The sequence below is a fragment of the Peromyscus leucopus genome, chromosome 8b (assembly GCF_004664715.2).
Source record: "Peromyscus leucopus breed LL Stock chromosome 8b, UCI_PerLeu_2.1, whole genome shotgun sequence".
NCBI classification, from domain to species: Eukaryota; Metazoa; Chordata; class Mammalia; order Rodentia; family Cricetidae; genus Peromyscus; species Peromyscus leucopus.
In genome coordinates this window covers 57,293,778-57,311,534 of record NC_051086.1, presented here as the reverse complement: position 1 = coordinate 57,311,534, position 17,757 = coordinate 57,293,778, and the positions used below count along the sequence as shown (strand labels likewise).

Below are 17,757 nucleotides of genomic sequence, written 5' to 3'. Positions count from 1 at the left end.
TTTTATCATGAAGGGGTATTGGATTTTGTCAAAGGCTTTTCAGCATCAAATGAGCTGATCATGTGTTTTTTTTTTCTTTCAGTTTGTTTATATGATGGGTTACATTGACAGATTTTTATATGTTGAACCATCCCTGCATCTCTGGGATTAAGCCTCCTTGATCATGATGGATGATTTTTTTTGATGTGTTCTTGGAGTCAGTTTACCAATATTTTATTGAGTATTTTTACATCGAAGTTCATGAGGGAAATCGTCTGTAATTTTCTTTCTTTGCTGCATCTTTGTGCCATTTGGGTATCAGGGTAACTATAGTCTCATAGAAAGAATTTGGCAATGTTTCCTCTGTTTCTATTGTGTGGGCAATTTGAGGAGTATTGGTATTAGCTCTTCTTTGAAATTCTGGTAGAATTCTGCACTGAAATCCTGTGGTCCAGGGCTTTTCTTGGTTGGGAGACTTTTAATGACTGCTTTTATTTCCATAGGAGTTATAGGTCTATTTAAATTGTTTATCTGGTCTTGATTTAATTTGAGTATATGGTACCTATCCATAAAATTGTCCATTTCTTTTAGATTTTCCAATTTTGTGGAGTACAGGTTTTTGAAGCATGACCTATGATCCCCTGGATTTCTTTGTTGTCAGTTGTTATGTCCCCTTTTCATTTCTGATTTTGTTAATTTGGATGCTCCCTCTCTCTGCCGTTTAGTTTGTTTGGATAAGGGTTTGTCTGTCTTGTTTATTTTCTCAAAGAACCAACTCTTTGTATTGATCTTTGTGTTGCTCTCTGTTTCTATTTTATTGACTTTATCTCTCAATTTGATTATTTCCTGGCATCTTCTCCTCCTGGATGAGTTTGCTTCTTTTTCTTCTAGAGCTTTCAGGTGTGCTGTTAAGTCGCTAGTGTGAGATTTTCCAACTTCTTTATGTAGGCATTTAGAGCTATGAACTTTCCTCTTAGTACTGCTTTCATAGTGTTTCATAAGTTTGAATATGTTGTACATTACTTTTCATTGAATTTTAGGAAGTCTTTCATTTCTTTATTTCTTCCTTGATCCAGTGGTGATTCAGTTCAGCATTACTCAGTTTCCATGAGTTTGTAGGCTTTGTGTAATTTGTGTTATTGTTGAATTCTAACTTTAAGCCACAGTAGTCCAATAAAATACAGGAGGTTATTCCAATTTTTTTGTATATATTGAGATTTGTTTTGTGACAGAGTATGTGGTCAGTTTTAGAGAAGGTTCAATGGGGTGCTGAGAAGAAGGCACATTCTCATGTATTTGGGTGGAATGTTCTGTAGATGTCTATTAAGTTCTTTTGAGTCATAATGGCTGTTAGTTCTCTTATTTCTCTTTTAATTTCTGTCTGGTAGACCTGTCCATTAGTGAGAGTGGGGTGTTGAAGTCTCCCACTATTAGTGTGTGGGTTTGATGTGCAATTTAAGCTTTAATAATGTTTCCTTTATATATGTTGGTGCCTTTGTATTTGGGGCATAAATGTTCAAAATTGAGACTTCATCTTGATGGATTTTTCCTGTGATGAATATGTAATGTCCTTCTTGATCTCTTTTGATTAATTTTAGTTTGAAGTCTATTTTGTTAGACATTAGGATAGCTATATCAGCTTGCTTCTTAAGTCCATTTGTGGAAAACCTTTTCCTGGCCCTTTACTCTGAGGTAGTGTCTGTCTTTGAGGTTGAGGTGTGTGTCTTGTATGCAGCAGAATAATGGATCCTGTTTTTGTATCCATTCTGTTAGTCTGTATCTTTTTATAGACAAATTGAGACCATTGATATTAAGGGATATTAATGACCAGTAATTATTAATTCCTGTTATTTTTTTCTGGGAGTGCTGTGTGTTTCCCTTCTTTGGGATTTGTTAATGTGGGATTATCTATTGCATGTGTTTTCATTGGTGCATCTAACTTCCTTAGGTTGGATTTTTTCTTCTAGTCCTTTCTGTAGGCTGGATTTATGGATAGGTATTGTTTAAACCTGGTTTTATCATGGAATATCTTGTTTACTCTGTCTATGACAATTGAGAGTTTTGCTGGGTATAATAGTCTGGGCTGGTATCCATGGTCTCTTAGTGTCTGCATAACATCTGTCCAGGTCCTTCTGGCTTTTAGAGTCTCCATTGAGAAATCGAGTGTTATTCTGATGGGTCTGCCTTTATATGTTACTTGGCCTTTTTCCTTTGCAGCTTTTAATATTTTTTTCTTTATTCTGTATGTTTAGTGGTTTTATTATTATGTGGTAATGGGATTTTTTTTTTAGTTCAGTCTATTTGGTGTTCTGTAAGCTTTGTGTATCTTCATAGGAATTTCCTTCTTTAGGATGGGAAAGTTTTCTTCTGTGATATTGTTGAATATAATCTTTGTGCCTTTGAGCTGGTATTCTTCTCCTTCTATCCCTATTATTCTTAGGTTTGGTCTTTCCATAGTGTCCCAAATTTCCTGGACATTTTGTGTTATGACTTTGTTGGCTTTAATATTTTCTTTGACTGATGAATCTATTTCCTCTATTGTATCTTCAACATCAGAGAATCTCTCTTCTATCTCTTGTATTCTTTTGTTTATCTGTAGTTCCTGTTCCTTTACTCAGATTTTCTATTTACAGCATTCCCTCAGTTTTTGTCTTTTTTATTGCCTCTTTTTCAGTTTTCAAGTCTCGAACTGTTTCTTTAATCTGTTTGATTGCTTTTTCTTGACTTTATTTAAGGGATTTATTCATTTCTTCCAATTTTTGTTTGTCTTTTCCTCAATTTCTTTAAGGGAATTTTTCATTTCCTCTTTAAAGGCCTCTATAATCTTCATAAAGTCATTTTTTAAGGTCAATTTCTTCTGTTTCTTCTATGTTGGGATGTTCAGGTCTTGCTGATGTAGAACCACTAGGTTCTGGTGGTACCATGTTGCTCTTCATATTATTGAATGTATTCTTGCACTGGAGTCTACCCATCTCTTCCTCCAACAGGTGCAAATGGTGTCTGTATCTTAGGAAGCCACTCTTGGTCAAATTGTCATTCTTGGTTCAATCAGAGATGGTGGAGTCTGTGTCTCAGGGAGCAGCTGTGGTTTCAGGGCATGAGTGGGTTTGGGGGATGGAGTGGGGCTTGTAGGTCATGGGGTCTGGTGGGGAGTGGTAGTCAGGCCTGCCTGCAGGAGATCTGCCTGCTGGCCTGCAACTAGGGCTGCAATTGGTGGGGGTATGCGGGCACGAATATTGGCCCTGGGCCTAAAGCCTAGAGTCTGTGTTTATCAGCTAGGAAAACAAAGACTCACCTCTTGGTCCAATTGGAGCTGGTGGAGTCTGTGTCTCAGGGAGCAGCTGTGGTCTCGGGGGATGTGTAGGTTTGTGTGGTGGAGTGGGGCTGTCAGTTACAGGGTCTGTTGGTGGTGGTAGTCAGGCCTGCCTTCCAGAGTCCTGCCTGCTGGCCTGTAACTGGGGCTGGGATGGGTGGGGGTATAGGGGCATGGGTTGTGGCCCTGGGCCTAAGGACTAGAGCCTGGGATGATTGGGTAGGAGAACAAAGACTCACCTCTTGGTCCAATCAGAGCTGGCAGAACATTCTCTATGACTCTCTGTGGTGAATGGATGGAAGACATTTGAGACCAGAGGCAAGAAGCCTGTGGGGAGCCAATTAGGGTAAAATTGATGCTGCTGGTGGTTTAAACTTCCTTCTTTTTTTGCACTTATTTATTAACTTTTTTCATTTATTTTACAATCCAATTGCAGTTACCCCCATCTCTCCTCTACCCCTATCCACTCCTCCTCCATCTCCATTGAGAAAGGGGCAGGCTTCCCATGGGTGCCAACAAAGCATGGCATATCAAGTTGAGGCAAGGCCAAGCCCCTCCCTCTGTATCAAGGCTGGTGAGGTATCCCAGCATGGGGAATAGGCCCTACAAAGCCACCTCATGATCCAGGGACAGGCCCACTGCTAGGAGCCCCACAAACAGACCAAGCTACACAACTGTCACCCATATGCAGAGGGCCTAGGTCAGTCCCATGCAGACTCCCCAGCCACTGCTAGGAGCCCCACAAACAGACCAAGCTACACAACTGTCACCCATATGCAGAGGGCCTAGGTCAGTCCCATGCAGACTCCCCAGCTGTCAGCCCAGAGTCCATGAGCTTCCACCAGCTGAGGCCAGTTGTTTCTATGGGTTCTTCTGTCACTCAACTTCTACACTTGCAGTGAAGATAACCCACTGTTAGTATTGATAACACACTACCACATCAGCCTTGGCAGTGAAGATAAAGGAACTGATCTGAGAACTTGTTAGGAGCTAGTATTCAGAACTTGTTGGTGATGATCTGAATAAGAGAATGAAAGGAGGCAGTTGAGCACAACTGTGTCAATGCACTCTATCCACCTGTATATTTTTCAGTCATCACATGTCTGTCAAGTTCACTCATCCTGTGTTTAGACTCTGTAATAGTCAACCTCATTGGAAGAAATTTCCTTTAATAAGCCTTGCACATAACCTTAGCCAATTTCTACCAACTTCCAGAAGTAGAATTTTCTGTAAAACTAAGGCTCAATGAAACTAAATTCAACAGTATATTCAAAGAGTTCAAGCTGGTGTCTTATATCCTTTGGGGATCGTCTCCCCACAGACACATCGAGTTGAACATCTATTTCTCTGAGCATGGAAATGTTCATTCCATGACATAAATCAAGTTACACTGAACTTGATAGAAGAGAAAGTAGGAAGTAGCCTTGAACACATTGGCACAAGCGACCACTTCCTAAATATAACACCAGTAGCACAGACACTGAGAGCAAAAATTAATAAATGAGACCTCCTGAAACTGAGAAGTTCTCTAGCTCTCTTTAAAGCAGTAGCAACAATTTTTTTTTTTACAAAGTTGGGCTATTTGTCATTTCTTGAGGCAAAATTTTCCAATTATGTGTTTTCATTGGTTCATTAAGTTAAGAGAAGGTACACTGATAGCAAAACTTTAACAATCTTTGGGATACAAAGTAAGCACAGAAACAGTCTTTTAAAGGTAGCACTGTAATAGGTCACTCTTTAGGAATAGCAATGGATGTTGGAAGGACTGGTTGTAAAAGTCTCATTAATTCCTTTACTCAATGAAGATCTTGCAGCAGATGTCATTTTCCTGACCATTACTTAATCACAAAATAGGAGAATTCCATGGACTTTTCGATTCTTCTGTATGTCCTTTGTCCAGCTTTTCCTGGGCAGGTAGTATCTTTTCTTGAGTAAGGGGCCACTGATCCATGAAGATAGAATCCTCAGAAAACCAGGTAATAGGATCAGCATGATATTTCTCAGCAGCCCCTAGGAAAAAATGCCCCAAACCTTGTCTATTATTTTGGAATGGGGTTTAAAGCTTCACTTATTCACTGCAACTGTTCTCAGACCCTTTCCAGGAATCTATTCTTGTGAGGGCATCATCTGTTCAGCAGGAGTAATAGGTAAAAGAGACACATGCCTAGGCTTTGAAGGACATCTCTTCTCCATAAATTAACTGTCAGCTCTTGCAGTACATAAGGCTAGTAGAAACCTGATTGAGCATCTCTTTTCTGAAAGGAGGAGAAGTGAATCTTGGGGAGAAGGGAGGTTGTGGAGGAACTGGGAGGAGCACAGGGAGGGGAAACTGTGGTCCAGATGTATTATATGAGAGAAGAATAAAAAAGAAAAAGTTTTTTTTGAACTTTCTTGAGGCCCATCAAAAACTCCCACTCCACAGAGCTCTGCTTGAGTGATTTGAAGGGGCCAGTGGGAGAGCCAAGGTTGATAGGGCAGAGCTGAAACATTGGCACCTGTATCTAACAATCCTTCAGAGTTCTTACCATCTATCCAGAAAGGCATAGCGGCCCACTCTTTAGTAATTGATCTCATCCAGTACATATCTGAGGACCTGAAGCATTCTGTTCCCTATTTCTGAGCAAACTTTACCTGATTAAACACTGGCACTTGAACCAATAACAGTTGAGCAATATGTTGTCCTTTTTTTGTAGTTTGGATGCTAGTAGGAGTAGATGTCATAACCCCTTACCAGTTTCCATGAGGCAAAGGCTGTCCTCACTGTCCCTCTTAGCTTTACATTTGCTTGACTGGTGATTTCCTAGTTCACAGTGAGGGCATAAACCTGGGGCTTTGGTCTCCATAACTTGAGGTGCACTCTGTCTTCCTTGTGGACACCACCTTTTAAAGTGTCCAGATGGACCACATTTAAAACATCAATGATCATTACCCTCATTTCTTTTTCCTTGTTAGATGACTGCCAATAATTGAGGCAGCATTTGCCCTTGGAGGTCCACAGTAAGAGGTAACCCTTGAGGGTATGAAGTTCCAATGCCACCACAGAGGCAGGTATAATCATTAATATCTCCCTTCCTTCAAAAGGGATGTATGGCAGTCTGGCATGCAGCGTTAGCAATCTCACACGCCCGTTGCTTGACAATAATAGCTCCTGCCTCTCCATCTATCACCAGGTGACTGACAGCCTTCAAACGATGAGAGACAAAATCTTGACATGCCCCATCAAGCCCTTGTCTAATTTCAAAAAGTTCCTCTGTATTTCTCCAAGAATCTGATAACTTGCACTATGCTTGCAATGAAAATGAACTTATTTGTCCATAAGCCTCAGGAGGATATATAATCTGTCACTGAGCATCACGGCTTCTTCTGCTATATTTTAAAAGGCATAGGCATATTATTTTGTTGATTTTTTAATTTATTTTAACTTTTAAAAATGTGGGTTATTTCATTTTGTGTTCATTGGTGTTTTGCCTACATATATATCTGTGTGAGAGTGTTGGATCCCCTGGAAGTGGAGTTATAGACAGTTATAAGTTGCTGTGTGGGTGCTGGGAATTGAACTCTGGTCCTTTGGAAGAGCAGCCAGTGCTCTTAATTGCTGAGCCATCTCTCCAGCCCATATTTTGTTGATCTCTAGTAGCCTGGTGTTGACATATTTCTGAATAATCCTCCACAGTAAATATTCACTCCAGTTAGAAAAACTTTGGCTAAGATCTTCCAAACAGAAGAAACAAAAGGATCCCCAGAAATAGAATCAAGGAGAAATAATGTATAAGGAACAGTTGACTCATGGCCATATCATAATTCACAATGTACTTAGTCCAACTTTCACAGTTTCAACACTGCTTAAAAGTCAAAAGTAATGTCTGAGACTCAAAGGAATCTCATAAGTGTAATCTCCTCTTAAAAAATTCCATACCTCCAATATATAATGGGACAGAAAGTTCATTAACATTTCAAAGGAGTGGAATGGGAGCATAGTTAAGAAATAATGGATATAAACAAGACCAAAACTAAGAAGGGCAAAATTCAAATTCTGTAGCTCCATTTCCGGTGTCTGGGAATTTATGTTCAAAGGCTTTAGGTGGTTCTTACTCTCCAGTTTTTCTGCCTGCAGCATACAGCTCTCTCTTGGGTCCTTTCCACTCTCTGTATGGAGCTGTCCTTGGCCAATGTCTCATAGTTCTGGCATCTTTAACAAATGGGGGTCTCCGCTAAACCCCAGGAAATGGCCTCATACAGTTTCTTGTCCTCTCAGATCCTTCATTCACTTGCTGCCTGTCCTTGGTGGCTCTCTGAAACCACGGAGGAATAATCCACGGGCCCTTCACTCTCAATTCTTTTATGTCTCTAATGACAGCATTGTGTAGAAGGTACTGCTAACTTCAGCTGTCAGCCTGGGGTGGAGGCTGGCCTCTTTGAATCACTTCTATACTCTCTTCCACGAGTTAGAAGCTTACCTAGGCTCAGTCCTGCCCTGGGGTCACTCTTTCCTTTTTTCGGGTACAGAGAAGGCCTCTTTTTAACCGTAATAATAACCTCTTTAACCACTACAGCCTCTTTGCCAGTATATGCCTTGGCTGTAACATTTAGTTTCCTAGGTATCTTTTTCTCTCCAAACGGGACATTTGTATTTTCTTTCTTTTTTTTTTTTTTTTTTTTTTTTTTTTTTTTTTTTTTTTTTTTTACCAAATTGCTCTTTTTCATGCAGACCTATATAAGTGTTATCAATAAGAACAATTCCGCAGACTCGACATTATTCAGTCTTGAATTTTTCTCCATGAAAGAAATTAGTCCATCAATTTAAAAATTAACCCAAATCAAGTTCTGCAGAAAAGGGAGAAATCAGTCAGATTCTCTGCTAAAATATCACACAATTGTCTCCTAGCCCAGTTGTTAATATTGTTCCTTTTGAAATTTCTTGAGCTGGATCTTCATAGTCTGCATTGCTCTCAATAGGGCTATGTTAGAAGTTCTTACTGAATATTCTTTTACTGAAATGTTCTTTTAAGCTCTACTTACAACATTCAACTACTTTCCTAGTCCAAAGTTGCAAACTCTTTCACATTTCTAAAAAACAAAACAAAACAAATAACAAAAACAGTCAAAAGCAACATAGTCTGGTTTTTCAGAGCAACAGCCCACTCTCTGATATCAACCTACATATTCATTACTTTTCTGTTGTTGTGATGAGATACAATGTCTAAGGCAAATTTACATAAGGAGTTTATATGTGTACAGATGTGGTTGTTTAGGTAACTGGGTAGGAAGTGACATCATAAATCAAGATATGTAATAAAAGGCAAAGGTCTTAGGAAGAACAGAAAGAATTTAAGGTTCTTTACATTGACATTTAACTGCTACAGGACACCAACTGGAGCTGTGTACTGGGCATATGAAAAGAGGAACAGTGAGCTCTAGAGGAAGGCCTAGGATTCTCATAGATATGTAGGAGTGTGGTGATATATTGTGTATCCTAATAAACTTGCCTGAGGATCAGAGTACAGAGTCAGTCACTAGATTAGACATAGAGCTCAGGCAGTGGTGGCACACATCTTTTAAGCCTATCACTAGGGAGGCAGAGATCCATCTAGATCTCTGTGAGTTCAAGGCCACACTGGGCTACAAGAGATTGATCCAGTATTGAGAGAAATAGAGCCAGGCAGTGGTGGCACACACCTTTAATCCCAGGAAGTAATACGGCAGGGCAGGGAAAGTTATATAAGGCGTGAATAAACACGATCTTACTCTCTTTAGGCTGAGGATTTCATATAGGTATGAACTAGTGGCTGGCTGTCCTGCTTTTCTGATCTTCCAGCTTTTTAACCTGATATCTGGCTCTGGGTTTTTTATTAAAAGACCATCTAAGATTTGAACACCATAGGAGTTAATGGAGGACATAAGGTGAGGTAGAGGTAACATTAGTTTCTATAAGAATTTTCAACAGAGGAAAGAAATCCATCATAGCTGGAAGCCTACTCCATATTATAGTGATGCTAAGGTCCAAAAGGACCACTGGCTCTCTTCTTTCTGAAGTGGGAGAAAAGGAAAAGAAACTGTAGAATCATATAGGCTTCTATTGTACAGGGGCTTATCTCATCCTGTGTGGTATGGGAGGTTGCTGAGCAAAACAAATCAGGTTACTGTCTCTACTTCCCTTTCTATGGGGAAGAAAATAAACATAGCTATAAAGTTTTTAAATCCAAAATTCCCAAAGTGCAAATAAACACAAATATAACGTTCTTACAACTGAACTTTTTCCAGTCTCTGTCTTCTTGCTTCATTACTAGAGAAAAAAATTACATCCCTTGGGTATAATTCTCAAGAAAATACAAAATACAATGCTGCACTGACAGTGTTAGAAAAATCTATTTACAGTCAGCCTATCCTAGAAAAGATTACATACTCATAAAAAAAATTAGTACGGGGGAAATGCCTGCTTTTGTGTGAAATTGTGTGAAAATTTCCTGTGAGATGATATATGTAGGAAACAATAGAACATATCTGGGAGGGTGAAATGTGTGGATGTTTCTGAACATTGAACTCAGATAAGGAAGCATATTTAAAAATTGATTACATAGAGAAAGTAGAGTTCTGAAGAAAATTTTAAGATCCAGGACACATTTTTTTGTTTTTAATTTTTAAATTAATTTTACATACCAGCCACAGATCCCCATCTCATCCCTCCTCCCACTTCCCCCTCCCCCAATGATATAAGACATGGGGATGTCATTTTAGAAAACTCTTAGCTCTTATGCTATAGTTTTATAAATCATAAGGACATCAACTCACAGTGGGGTCCCTAGTTAAATAGACATTTTTGAATAATTTAATAATAATATTCACATTTTTGAATACTGAGTAACTACATAGAAGGCTCCATTAATAAAACAGCCCAAAGTGGGGGGAAAAGTCAAGCATTGGTAATGTTAATATCAATATATCTACCTGATATTGTTGTGAAAACATCTAAAAGGTGATTATCATCATCAGAAGAGACTTTTCTTTTGAAATACTCTTTTTAGGGCTCCTTTCATGTCTCTGTTCCTCAGGCTGTAGATGAAGGGGTTCAGCATAGGAGTCACCACTGTATACATCATAGACATGACAGTGTCCTTCACAGTCGAGTTATTAGCAGATGGACATAAATAGAGGCCAATAATTGTCCCAAAGAACAGTGACACCACAGACAGGTGAGAACCACAAGTGGAGAAGACCTTGTGGATGCCTCGAGTTGAAGAGCTCTTGAGGATGGAGGAGACAATGCGTGCATAAGATGCTATGATGAGTAGGAAAGGAAGTACAACAACAAGCCCTCCTATGATCAATACCACCAACTCATTAATGTGAATGTCAGAGCAGGCCAGCTTCAGCAGTGCAGACAGATCACAGAAAAAATGGGGAATCACGTTGTTTTCACAGAAAGACAATCTAGTTAAGAGCAAAGTGTGTAACATGGCATGTGATGTGGTCAGCACCCAGGACAGCACCACCAGACTCACACAGAGCTTGGGGCTCATGATGCTGGTGTAATGAAGAGGGAAGCAGATGGCCACATAGCGGTCATAGGCCATGGTCACAAGAAGGAAGCTCTCAAGGTCTCCAAAAAACAAAAAGAAATACATTTGTGCCAGGCAGCCTGCATAGGGGATGGATGAGTCCTGGCTCTGCATGTTCTGCAGCAATTTGGGCATTGTGACAGAGGAGAAGCAGAGGTCAGAGAAGGACAAGTTGCTGAGAAACAAATACATGGGAGTGTGGAGATGGGAGTCCAGTAGAATGAGGATGATGATGATGAGGTTCCCCAGGACAGTAGTAAGATACATGGCCATGAACAGGACGTAGAACTGGTGCTGTTGCTCTGGGGGGATGGGCAGGCCCAGGAGGAGGAACTGGGAAATGACAGTTTGGTTGTCTTCAGGCATGACCTTTCTGTAATATCTGTAGGGAAAATGGTGGGTCCCTCAAAATTTCAAATAAAATGAACATATATCTATGACATATCATTTATAAGAATCTCACAGTCATCAAAATATTATCACCATACCAAAATTGCAAAAATTTCTATAGACACAAAAGACTAATTCTTTTGTAAATTTTGTATGTTTCTGTATTACATCCTTTAAATTATACTCTTTTATTTGTTTGTTTGTTATTTCATTTGTTTGTTTTACAAACTGACCTTGGTTTCCCCTTTCTCCTCTCTTCCCTGTCCTTCCCTCTCCCTCTTCTACCCACCCCTTCCAGCCTCATCTGTTTCTAACCAGAAATGGGCAGGCCTCCCATGGATATGGACAGAACATGGCATATCAAGTTGTAGTAAGACTAAGCTTTAAATTCTATTGTTACATGAGATACAGAATGTATTAGCTTTTCTCTTGCTTGCCAGTTGGTTATGTGTCCTCAGTGGTTATGATTTGCTTCAGCTCTTTCAGTTTCTTGCATCTCAGTGTTCCCCAGGTCTTTGTGTGAACAGTCTCAGTTTATGATTCTATACCTATCCCAAGGAAAATGTCATGCATTTGAATGGCTTAAATTACCATTTAAGATTCAGGTCAGATTTCTATCTTATCCTACAGAACTCTGATTTCTAAGGATTTTTCTCTAGAATGTACTGTAAGCATTGAACACACAGCAGATTCCAAATAAAACTTCCACATTCATTCTGTTCCTTCACTTACCCATTCTCCTTCAGTCTCTCTTACCAGTAAAAGGATTCCATGATCAAAGCAGAAATCTGAACATTTTATTTCATTCATTCTTTTCTTTCACTAGCTATACCACATCAAGTAAAACTTATAGATCCTAAACTTTATTTATGTTTAATTCAACTTTGTTCTAAATATTACTACTCCAGACAAGGACATCATCTCCCTTAGGCTATTGAAATTATTTCAAATTTCACCTCCCTCATTCCAAGCTTCAGGACTCTTCTCAAACAGTTTTCTTTTCCTCTTTATATGTAAAGTGGAAATCCAATCATCTTTCCTTGCTGAATGAATTGTTGGTGGATTCTCATTGCTCTAAGATGAAAGCTAAATTTCTTTCAGGGGCACACTTGACATTGTAGTGCCCAGTCTTCCCTACCTCCACAGTCCCATTCAGTCACCCAGTGATGCTTGCACTCCATTTTCCAGTAATGCTGGGTCTGAGGGGGTACCTCCCAGTGCTCTGCCTTTTACACCTGCTGTCCCTTCTGCCTAGCAGTTCCTTCCCATTTCTCCCACTCACCTGGATTACCATTTGTCTTTCAGGTACAGTATGTGTGGCTTTCTAAGATAAATCTCCTAAGTCTATCTAGAGTAGGTGAGACCTGCTGCCATTTTGCCATTGTATCTATCTGGTAGTCATCCTACAGCACTCAATGCCTTGATCAGCTGTTTATAACTGACTCCCCCCAGTTGTAAACTCCATTCAGGAAAGTATGTCTGCCTTCATCCTGCAGTAGGGATACCCTACATGCTGACTGCATTCACCTCATATCCTTTTAATGTTATCAGTTTCCTTTTCACTAGGAAACACACTCATGCACTTTTAAAACCACCAATTCCTATCAAACTATAATAACTACTGCTGTTCTTCTCTGACAAAAATTTACAAACCTTAACCCTTTACCCATAATTTTGACTTCCTGTTAAATATTCAAGTATGTAATTTTGCAGACATGGACAATATCATGGAGCTTTATATAGGAGACTTACTCAACTTACCAATTAAAATGATAATCTAAATTTCTTCATACTTTATTCTGTGTGATGTCATCGATATCCATATCCTAAGAAGAAATATGGTTGCACTTTTAGTAAATGTGAGACTATTTCTACCCTTATCCTGTGTGAGCACTTTCACCAATACATACTCCCAAAGTGCTTGATAATTTTATGTGTCAACTCAAATTTATGTTAATTTTGCACAAATTTTGCAATTTGGTTAACATTTATTTACCTTGGTACACTTTGCGAGTGAATCAAATCACCTGACATAATATACAATCACCTGACATAATATACAATCAGCTGAAAGAGTTAACAGAAGAATCTGCAGTCTCCCAAGGAAAAGAGGACCCTGCTGCAGAGTGCCTTTAGTTTCGAGACTGTAATTGCAGGACTTGCTGGGACATCAGTTCACTTCCCTGACTTGCTGATTCCAGGCTGGCCAGTCTCTGTAGTCCAGGGAGCTGACTTATTAAAATGAACCCTTGCTTACTCTTTCTCTCTCACCCTCAATCCCTATTTCTATGCACTCTTATATGTGGGTATGTTACGACTTCTTTGGATTTCTGGAATATTCTGACTTTAATAAACCCCACTTTGCCTTAAATCTGACAAATGGAACATAGAAACTTTCAGTAAGACCATATGCTGAGGTCTCCCACCTAAAATATTTAATTCATCTTCATTAATAACTTTTATGTTTCAAAGTTATCTGTTGGTATTAAGGGGTAAATATCTACTGCAAACTTACGCACAGAGTTAGAAGTTTGCCTCCCTTATATCTGACAAGACCCCATCTCTGGTGTCTAGAGTGACTAGGAATCACAGATGAGATATGTAGATGCTGTGTGGAGTAGACAACAGCTTCATGTCTCCTGACCCATGAAACCCCAAGTTCCCTGGCTACAGTTAACATAAGAATCACCTAAGATGGCGCTTCTAAAATTTAAAGTGAGTGAAAACCACCAGGGTATCTTATTCAAATATTGCCTGTTTTCCTTCAGTTCTAATTTTCATTTTTAATCAACAGCCACAGTCAGTTGCTGTGGTAAATGGACTGTGCTACCTTTAAATTTATCCAGTATTAGGTTCTTCAGAAAAACTAAAGTACCATTCTTAGGAGGAGATCTATCTCTTCAGTTACTTTTAAAATAAAACAAAGTTTAAGAATGACTCCATCAAGCCTATATGGATCACAGAGCTGGCGTTACACTGATGTGATAGAATCTTGTAAGAATGTAGTGTGCAGTGAAATTGACGAATATTATCATCAACAAAGTACCTGGAAAACAATAGTGAAAATGCTTGTAGAGGGTTAGAAGGACGTGAAAGGCAGCAAGGCACAGAAGAGAGAAATTGTCACATGTAAAATTCAACACTGTAGGAAATTATACAACCTGGAAAACTAGACCTTTGGGTTAGAAGGACATTAGAAGTTGGTTAGTCGCTATCCTTCCCAACTCACCAAGAATGTCTTCAAGTGACTCTAAGACCCAAGCCTGAGTCAATCCCTTTATTAATTGCAGGCTAATGAAGTAATGCTTCTATGGTCATGATCTGTGTACCATCCCTGCTCATGTCTTCCATTCTATTCATTCCTGGGCCTAAGGGAACTCACTCCCAGAGGAGTCCAGACCCTAAAATCACTCTTTAAAGACAAATTAATTAGTCAGGAATTTTCTAGGACCAATTAAGAGTCTTGTAATCATGACTGATACAGCCCTGATCACATCTGGTTTTGTTTGGGGGAAGGTGGAATTGGCATGAAACTCACAGATGGACATGTAGTCATTGGTTCCATTGGGGATTGGCAGGAACCATTCATGCCTACAACCTACTTAATGGAGGGTTAAAAGGTACAGTTAGGAGACTCCTAAAGTACTTAAAGCACCATAATGTACATGATTTAAAATATATTAGACTTATAATAATTCACATTAGAATCAATCAAATTTTATGGCAACATACTACCACAAGAAGTGCCTGCTTTGGAAATATTCCCATGTGACCTAATCTCAATACAACCCAACCTGCTATACACAGGCCCTAGGGAGAGATACACACACTACTAACGAAGATTAAGTGTATTTGAGCTAATTTTACATCTATGCCAATAAATAAGAAAAAATAACTCCCTCAAATCATGTTCAATTATTTGTTGGGGCATTATCTTTTAAAAGCCTTTGACTCCTTACCTCTCTAGGTGAAACTTAACAGCATATCCCATTATCATAATCATACCATTGGCCACAGTACCATAGATGACATTTGTAATTCTGATTTCAGTACCTGTTCCTTGCACTTGGCTCTCATTATCTGGCTCAGATGCTGTAAATAGTGATAGTTTGAAAACTTTCATTCCCAGGGAATCTACGTATTTGTTGATCTTACAATCATTAGATCGCTATAGATTGCATTAACATTTAGCTTTGTACATGAAAATATTGTGAGGTAGCCATAAATTCTTCAGTATTCTAAGCTCAGTTCTCTATTACAGTTGTGTATAAAACTCAAGATCTTCTTTAGTATTAAGTATCATTCATCCCACACAGAATGACAACTCTGCTCTTTATATGGTATTTTACACAAATATTAAGCTTTGGTTATGAAATGTTTCCTTAAACTTGTGTGTTGAAGGTCTAGTTCCAAAAACAGTGTTCAGAAGGCTTTGCAGATGTGATAGGATCTTTATAACCCTGACCTAGCCAATGGATCCATCCAGTGATGGGGTCATAATATGATGTCATTATGGAGAGATTGAGGAAAATAGAGTGTGGACTTATTTGGAGGAAGTAGATCACAAGCATGCTTTTGAAGGCTATACTTGTTTCTGTTGCTCCATCTTTCTTTCTTTGCTTTCTGGTTACCATAAGGTGAACACCTTTCTTCTCCCATATCCTTCTATTGATGTATCACCTCAATGTGAGATCAGAGATGTTAAGCCAAGTGGCCATGGACAGAAATATCTGAAATCATGACTAGAACAACCCTTTCCTCCTTTAAGAAGTTTATTTCAGCTCTTTAGATACACAGTGAAAAACTGATGAAAGGAGCAGACACGGTTGAATAGTATCCTCAACTTCCATATCAGTGAAATTGTTGCCACATTCCCCCACAGAAGAACACACCCTTTGGGAAGCATATACACTTTATTTGCTACTGTAGGTCCTCTGTCACAAACCTTATTTCAGCCACAGCAGCAGAGCTAGTACTACACTTTAACTAGGTGAACTTGACAACACTTCATCTCCATCTTTCTGAAGACACTTTTCAGTTTTTGCACTGAGACCTCTCAGGATCACAGAGGAAGGAGATTTCCTCAACACTTAGGCAAATACTAAATCCTGTTGTCCTCCTTGAAAGAATTATTTTAAACAATGAGACAGGTGGACTGGGATTCTTTTTCTGTATATAGAATTTTTTTTTGCACCATGATTAGAAGACTATATCTGTACCATCAGTCTTTAGAGAGCACTAACAGCCTTGGAAATATCCTGGGTTGTTTCAAGGTTTCCCATGGTGCCCCTTTAGCCAATAACTCTATTAGATGTAACCCTTTCCAGTTACTGGAGTTTTCTCTACAAACTGATGGTAATGACCTGTTGCTGATAACAACACCATCATATCTCATGGAGAATCAAGCTGGTGCCTAACTAGAACCTTTACCCATACTGAATATGTTCACGGTACTAGAAGGTACCCTGCAAACTACCAGAGAGGAATGTACACAGCAACTCAGCCCTAAAGCCTTTGATGTACAATGGTGATCTGCCTTCATGATATGCTGCTGCAATAGTGGTACAAACGTTGTGAGAATATCTAACTGCTATCTGATTTTTTTTTGACAAAACAAAACAAAGACCATCATGTTAAGGCTGAACAAGGCTGCCAAACAGAAAGAAAAGAGCCCCAAGAGCAGGTACAAGAGTCAGAGACCCACTCATTCACACTCTCAGGAGTCCCATAAAAATACTAAGCTGAAAACTATAATATATACACAGAGGACCTGGTGCAGACCTGTTTGCCTGGTGATGGCTGCTTCAGCCTCTGTGAGCTCACATGAGCGTTCAGTTGATTGAGAGGGCCTTGTTCTTCTGGTATCCTCGATCCCCTCTGGCTCTTACATTCTTTCTGCTTCCTCATTGGTGGATTTCCTGATCTCTGAGAGGAGGTATTTGATGGAGACATCTCATTTACAGCTGTGTGCTGCAAGGTTTCTCCCTCTAAGTAATGTCTGACTATGAGTCTCATCATAGGTTTCTATCTGCTGCAGAAAGGAGCTTCTCTGACCGAATAAGACACTGATCTATAAGTATAGATGGATATCATTAGGAGTCATTTTACTTGTCTATGCAAAACTTGGTTGTGGGAGGACTCAGAAAATATGTCACCCCATGCAGTATGATGAAAACTCAGAGATGTCCTGTGACTGGGAATTGCTTTGGCATTTGTCTCTTTGGGGAGCTTCGGATAAGAGGTTTTGGTATGCAGAAATTGACTTGCTAAAGGTGTAAATTGTATAACAATAAAAAAAGCCTTTTGCAAATCTACAGTCAGTCAGTTCACCCGAAGCTGATTGCCCTGCAGCTGCAAAGGCTAAAAGTCATCCTACAGTGACTCTGATTTTTCCGCAGACCCGAGTGAACTGAACACCTGACATAACACTTTAATTTGTATTTTTACAGTTTCGTAAAAAATAGATTTAACACATACAGTACTAGGTAATATAATACCAACCTTCAACCGCTGTGTTTA

General features: G+C 39.3%; 1 protein-coding gene across 1 annotated transcript; it reads right to left on the bottom strand.

The window, feature by feature from the left end:
- Window positions 1-10,252: 10,252 nt before the first annotated feature.
- Window positions 10,253-11,214, bottom strand: LOC114691577 (olfactory receptor 1468-like). The gene has a single exon (XM_028867018.1). The coding sequence runs from the start codon at window positions 11,212-11,214 to the stop codon at window positions 10,279-10,281; it is 936 nt and encodes a 311-aa protein (XP_028722851.1). The 3' UTR covers window positions 10,253-10,278.
- Between the last annotated feature and the right edge of the window lie 6,543 nt (window positions 11,215-17,757).

What these genes read in the sequence shown, in the direction of transcription:
- LOC114691577 (XM_028867018.1), bottom strand. Translation starts at nt 11,214, where the DNA reads ATGCCTGAAGACAACCAAACTGTCATTTCCCAGTTCCTCCTCCTGGGC.